Genomic DNA, 6886 nt, shown 5'->3' with positions numbered 1-6886 from the left:
AAAAACACAATACACCCATACTATTCAAAATAACCATTCGGATACCAGGGATAATAAACATCTGCTATCCTACTAAATCGAACATTTCTAAATTCCATTGTACATATTGTATAGATACTCCATTAGCTCCCTATACTTCTTCAAACCACAAATTAAAATGATTACATATAAAACGTGGAAAAGAGAGAGCGGTGAAGAAAGGATTAATGAATTATTATAAGGAAAAGTCTAGGGGCCAGTAACTTTTGTGTTTTGTGGCCAATAGGGGTGTGCATGGCCCGGCCCGGCCCGAAAACCCGGCCCGGTCCCGAGCACTTTAGGGGCTAATTTGGTGTGATTTCATCGGGTCTAGGGTCGGGTATGGGTCTCAAAAATGGACCCGGTCATTATTTCGGGTCGGGTCCGGGACATGGCTCGGGTCACCCGAAGTCGCCCCGGTGGCCCGGTCATCATACACAATTAATATTTTGTGTTATTAGTGATGGATAATGGCTATTCTTATGTGGAATTTAAGTATTGTAAATCTTAATATTTTGTGTTATTAGTTATCATAAGACTATAAGTTAATGTTTTCTGTTTAAAATGTATAAGATTTTAGACTAATGCATAATATTGTGTTATTTGTATTGATTTAAATATTTGGAGTTATTATATAATATTAGTATTAATTATGGTTATGCTTTAATTTTAGAAAAGAGTTGGTTCTTGTTATATTTTTCTAAGTGAATTTTACCATGTCAAATAATAGTTAGAGCCTTAGAAATTTGGATATTTTCACATACTAACTTATAAGAAAGTATAAAGGTAATGTAATGTTAACGGCCCGGTTTTTACTCGGTATAATCGTGGCCCGAAAATGTATAGGTTTCATCGGGTTTAAGGCCGGGTTCGGGTCTAATAAATAGACCCGGTATATATTTCGGGTTGGGTCTGGGTCACGTCAAACCCGATTTCACCCGACCTATGCACACCCCTAGTGGCCAACACTTAATCATAAAAAAAAATGAGTGATCTCTCACCATTGAATGTAATCTTCCACCATTAAAAATACTATTGATAGCCAATTGATAGTTACAAAACATAAAAGTGATTGCCCCTAACACTCCTCTTATTATAATAAGGTCACCCACGCCAACATGCTCGCCTTTAAAAATGCGATAATTTCAATTATTTTAAAGAAAACGAACAACATTTGAGAACGATTCATGATAATATGATTATGATATGCAACCTCATCTGACAAAATAATATTAAATAGTAAATATTGGTATTTAATTTATTTACATTATTATTACATTGTCTATAATGTAGCTCATACAGTCAGTATTTCTTGTTCTTTATATTTTTCTTGTAAATCTAATCGGAATCTTCAACTTTGAGTAGAGATAAGCATAACCATAAGACTGGTCGGTGAGACCCTCCCTATTCAAGATTATTCTAATTCACGGTGAGTGAGAAATTGGAATGGAATACTCGCTCTCTCCGTCTGTCTCTCTCTCGATCATATGCTAATTCTTTTTTTCTCCAATTGTGAGATCACATGCTTAATTTGAATCGTTTGTTTAATTGTTTTCTGGGTCTCTGATAATTTTAATCTTCCTGGGTTTAAGGTTAGGTGGTTTGGGGGTTAGATATTGCCATAATTGAGCTATAATCTACTCGGTGTGCTGTGTCCCCGCTTGAAACTGCTTTGGAATCTTAGATTTGTGAGATTATGACAACACCGAATTGTTTTGTTTCTTCTTATGCCAATTTTGTTTCAGTTCTTTTATTAGATGATTGAACTGTCCCACTTCCATGCCCCAATCTTCATGTAAAGAACTGAACTTCCCCCAAACTAGGCTTAACTTCTAGTATTCTATGGAATTCAAAGAAAAACAAACAATTGAAATGCCTGAATTATACCTTGAACCAAAGTTGGATAGCTTTTTTCTTTCAATTCTTATCATTCTAGCAAAGGGGATATTCATTGAAGAATGTGGTGTGATACTATGTGTTTCTTTAAATAAGATTAGTTTCACTAGGTAAGAAATACTAGTTATTTTACTTTTGTTACTCCCTTCACTCAAAATTTGTCATCATCTAATGCAGGTATTTGTAAGATAAGGATTTAAATATTACAAACTTAGCTTTACTTACTTATTGGTAAATGGGGTCCGAAGGTCCTCCATCAGCAAAGATAACAACAATTCATGTGACAGGATTTAAAAAGTTCCATGGAGTTTCAGATAATCCAACAGAAACAATTGTCAATAATTTGACAGAATATATGAACAAGAAGACTTTGCCAAAATGTTTAACTATTGGGAGCTGCACCATTCTTGAGACCGCAGGTGAAGGAGCACTTGTTCCACTCTACCAGACTTTACAATCTGCCCTTATTGTTCCACAAGACTCTCAATCTGAATCTTCAAATTCCAACCGAATTATTTGGGTGAGTTACAATCTTATATAAGAAGAGCTAAAATAAACTAAAATAAGATAAAAAATAAAACAAAGAAAACAAAGAGCACTAGAATACTTAACAATGTACCCCACCTGTACCTCATACTCTTGTACCACATACTCTATTATACTAATATTATATGGATTTGTATGCATAATTATATTGTTATTGCTTAATTGTCCTCTGAATAAATAAGAGACATAAATATTATTGTATAAAGAAAATAAATATGATCAAAGAAGAAAAGCACAAAATAATCTATGATACACTGAGCAATACAAAATTGTATCATGGTTTATTTTTGTATGTGTTAATTAAAGATTTAAATTTTGTTGTTGTTGTATAGGAATCTATTCTTCTTCCAACTATCTCAAATAATTATAATTATTTTTAGAATGTGATGCTTTAATAATTGATTTATACATATTTATTGTAGAGATAAGAGAAATAGCTAAGTTTGTTTTTTCCTGCATAATTGCTTGTTGAGTTTTTAGTTCTAGAAATAATTAATTAGAGTAGTAATATATAAAGAGTACTAGAAATGATTACTGGAAAAAGTAGATTTGTATTCATTTTGTTGCTAATAAACCTTCCATAGTTCTATTTTCCTTCTCTGTTTGCTATGTTTTTTTTTACTTCCTCTATGTTTCATACTGCCGAACTAAATATTTCATAATCTCTTCATTTAATATGAAGACCAAAAGAAATTAACTCTAAGTTACTCTAAAAAAATTTTCAAAGATAGAATCTAGCTTATATAAGTTATATTGTACTTTCTTTCTAATACTACTACAACTTAGTTCAAAAGATGAACTGAAAAAGTCAACTAAAAAATGGATAACGACTACCCAATTGGTTTTACTAAGCTATCTCAAATATTAGTTATTTCATTATATTTGCATTTCGCTTGTTGTGCATTTACATTTTGGCTGGTTCTGATATATGTTTATTCAGCTTCATTTTGGGGTTAATAGTGGTGCAACAAGGTTTGCTATAGAGAAGCAAGCTTTCAATGAAGCTAATTTCCGTTGCCCTGATGAAATGGGATGGAAGCCCCAGGTCAGATTGGATAAGTAGATTCATTTGAATCTTTTTTTATCAACCAACTTAATGATTGATCTTTATATAGTTTATATGCTGCAGAGAGTCCCAATTGTTCCTTCAGATGGTGAAATTTCACAAACCCGTCAGGTAAAACAGACCATTGAAGTTTTACGTACACATTTACACTCATAATTCTTTCTTAAAATAATTAATGTGTTAACATTTAGCCTGATGTTGAATATTATTGACTGTTTTCATCATGTAGAACACTTAGTGGTCAGTTTATTGATGAACGTTAAAATTAAGAATGTATAGAAGAATTTTCATTTATTTCTTTTCAAGATAAACTTAAATCCCGTCAACTTTATGAAAATTACACTTGTTTTTATGTGTAATTAATTTTATTACAAATGTGTCTAAACATAAAATATTAGATTTCTACCAACTTTTTTTTATGGAAGTCTGCACAAGCAAAAAACATTATTTTCTATTGCATAAGCAATTTGAATTAGGGCCAGTTTGAAAACTTTAGAAGTAACTTTTTTTAACTTTTGACTTATGAAAAGTGGTAGTATTAATGTCTGGTGCAATTTTCAAAACCAAATTGTAACTTTCGAAAGAAGTTATTTAGGAGCTTATAGAGAAGTTAAAAAAAATGACTTCTCTCATAATACTTCTACTTTTCATTACATTTCTATAAAATAAGCACTTTTAGAGTTAAAAATCCAAACACAAAATAACTTATTTATAAGTTACTTTTAACAAAATCATTTATTGTTTAAGTTATTTTATAAAAGGAGTTTAATTAAGTTGGTTACCCAAACTGGGCCTTAATCCCAAAGTTATCAAATAACTTCATTGATTGTGGTCCTAACTCTGTACAGACTTCGCTTCCTGTTGTGGAGATCACCGAGGCATTGGCACAGAAGGAATATGATGTTATGGTATCGGATGATGCAGGCAGGTTTGTATGCAATTACGTTTACTACCATTCCCTTCGTTTTGCAGAGCAGAAGGGGATTAAATCTCTTTTTGTTCATGTGCCACTCTTCTCAACAATAAATGAAGAAATTCAAATGCAATTTGCTTCTTCCTTGTTAGAGGTACTTGCTTCTATATGTTAATATCACCAACATAGACCCTCATATTTGGGAGCTTGATATAAAATTGTTGTGGTGTTGGAATGCTTGTGAAAATGAATGAATGTAATCTTAAAAACGAATAATCTCTGATGACAGGAAATATATTTAAATGGAAATGTGTTAGATTGAAAAATGGCATGTGTTAGTAGAGGCATTTGCTTTTCACCTGTAAATGTTTGTGATTGATGATTTATTACGGGAATGACAGTTTGACTTTGACATCTTCAAGTGAATAAAATTCATTTTCTTTTCATACTCAACAAGTAGTTTAGTTGGATGGTACTCAATATGTTACTCATATCATTATTATTTGACTTGATAAATCAATTTATATTTGGATATTTATCCTTTATATAATCATCTGTTACATAGAGTTCTCACACTTATAAGAAGTTTCATATAAGGGTGTTAATACTCTTTAGTAATAGCTATCAAAAGATTACGGGTGATTTTATCTGAGAGATTTGCTGATAAATAGATCACATGTTTAAAAATCAGCTACTACATCAAGCATTCTGCAGGCTTAAACAAAATTCTAATAAGAGCATCCTATCCAACTTTAAAGTTGGTCATTTGGTAATAAAAAGTAAAAAGTACATAACCTTTGTCTAAACAAAAAGCTTTAATGGTGATAAACCAAATTTACTATTTACTATTTTAGAATCAGCAGACACACCGAGATTTAGGTTTCATAGTGACAAGCAAGAGCCATAATAAATTAAAATTTGTTTCTCGAAATAAAACAATATAAATGCTAAAACACTTGCTCATAGCTTATTCAAACCTACTTTACAAGCACTCTATCTTATTTTTACTCTGCGAGTCGTCTTAGCTTTGAAAACATCTATAGATAATTTCGCATGCACCTAATCTTATTGTTTTACTCAAATTTTTGTTCCATTGTTAACAACAAATAAATCAACAATTTTCGAGTTTTGTTTCACAATCTTAATTTAAGGAGCGAAAACGACTCCTTTTGTGGGTGTCTCAAGGTCTCAATTGTAGTTTCGAAAGTAAAATTAAAAGATGAAAAGAAAACATGCAAGGTGCCGGAGACAAAGTAAAATGCAGAAATTAAAGCAAACAGGAAATTTAAAGGAAGATGAAGAAAGAAACATGAACGTAAAAAAGAAAAAGACGTAAAAGTAGAGGAATTTTATTAATAAAAACTGGAAAAAAGTAAAGTACAAGTGTTTGAGTTCAGAAGAATTACTTAAGATTCCCAATTTTACTCTGTGATGCCAAGGGGCAGAGAGCTTTTTTTGGGTTTCTAAGTGTTTTACTCAAATTTTTGTTCCATTGTTAACAACAAATAAATCAACAATTTTCGAGTTTTGTTTCACAATCTTAATTTAAGGAGCGGAAACGACTTCTTTTGTGGATGTCTCAAAGTCTCAATTGTAGTTTCGAAAGTAAAATTAAAGATGAAAAGAAAACATGCAAGGTGCCGGAGGCAAAGTAAAATGCAGAAATTAAAGCAAATAGAAAATTAAAAGGAAGATGAAGGAAGAAACATGAACGTAAAAGAGAAAAAGACGTAAAAGTAGAGGAATTTTATTAATAAAAACTGGAAAAAAGTAAAGTACAAGTGTTTGAGTTCAGAGGAATTACTTAAGATTCCCAATCTTACTCTGTGATGCCAAGGGGCTGAGAGCGTTTTTTGGGTTTCTAAGTGTTTTACTCAAATTTTTGTTCCATTGTTAACAACAAATAAATCAACAATTTTCGAGTTTTGTTTCACAATCTTAATTTAAAGAGCGGAAACGACTCCTTTTGTGGATGTCTCAAAGTCTCAATTGTAGTTTCAAAAGTAAAATTAAAGATGAAAAGAAAACATGCAAGGTGCCGGAGGCAAAGTAAAATGCAGAAATTAAAGCAAACAGGAAATTAAAAGGAAGATGAAGGAAGAAACATGAATGTAAAAGAGAAAAAGACATAAAAGTAGAGGAATTTTATTAATAAAAACTGGAAAAAAGTGAAGTACAAGTGTTTGAGTTCAGAGGAATTACTTAAGATTCCCAATTTTACTCTGTGATGCCAAGGGGCTGAGAGCGTTTTTTGGGTTTCTAAGTGTTTTCCAAGAAGAACTGAATTGATTACAATGTGTTCCTAAAACTCTATTTATAGACTAGCCTAATCTCAATGGGCAGTTACTCTTTGTACACCACTTGCAGGAAATTTGAATTTCTTGTAGCTGTTCCCGCACTTCTTACTTGCTGTTAATTTCAAAATTTAAATAAATAACCAACTATCA

General features: G+C 31.6%; 1 protein-coding gene across 3 annotated transcripts; it reads left to right on the top strand.

Moving 5' to 3' along the window:
* On the top strand, positions 1293 to 4885 carry LOC107645967 (pyrrolidone-carboxylate peptidase). 3 transcript variants are annotated; one of them, XM_021103981.1, is made up of 5 exons: positions 1293 to 1447; positions 2092 to 2434; positions 3401 to 3505; positions 3576 to 3637; positions 4375 to 4885. In XM_021103981.1, the coding sequence occupies exons 2-5, from the start codon at positions 2150 to 2152 to the stop codon at positions 4550 to 4552; spliced, it is 630 nt and encodes a 209-aa protein (XP_020959640.1). In that variant the 5' UTR covers positions 1293 to 1447; positions 2092 to 2149; the 3' UTR covers positions 4553 to 4885. The 3 variants fall into 3 exon arrangements, with proteins under 3 accessions (XP_020959640.1, XP_016205617.1, XP_020959639.1); XM_016350131.2 differs by having other exon boundaries at positions 3590 to 3637; positions 4375 to 4799; XM_021103980.1 differs by lacking the exon at positions 1293 to 1447 and adding an exon at positions 1472 to 1530 and having other exon boundaries at positions 3590 to 3637; positions 4375 to 4799.

The sequence above is a fragment of the Arachis ipaensis genome, chromosome B06, assembly GCF_000816755.2.
Source record: "Arachis ipaensis cultivar K30076 chromosome B06, Araip1.1, whole genome shotgun sequence".
NCBI classification, from domain to species: domain Eukaryota; kingdom Viridiplantae; phylum Streptophyta; class Magnoliopsida; order Fabales; family Fabaceae; genus Arachis; species Arachis ipaensis.
This window is presented reverse-complemented; position numbering and strand designations above follow the sequence as displayed.

What these genes read in the sequence shown, in the direction of transcription:
- LOC107645967 (XM_016350131.2), top strand. Translation starts at nt 2,150, where the DNA reads ATGGGGTCCGAAGGTCCTCCATCAGCAAAGATAACAACAATTCATGTG. An exon ending in AAATGGGATGGAAGCCCCAG is followed by an intron (nt 3,506 to 3,589) that starts GTCAGATTGGAT and finishes TATATGCTGCAG; the next exon opens with AGAGTCCCAATTGTTCCTTC. An exon ending in AAATTTCACAAACCCGTCAG is followed by an intron (nt 3,638 to 4,374) that starts GTAAAACAGACC and finishes AACTCTGTACAG; the next exon opens with ACTTCGCTTCCTGTTGTGGA.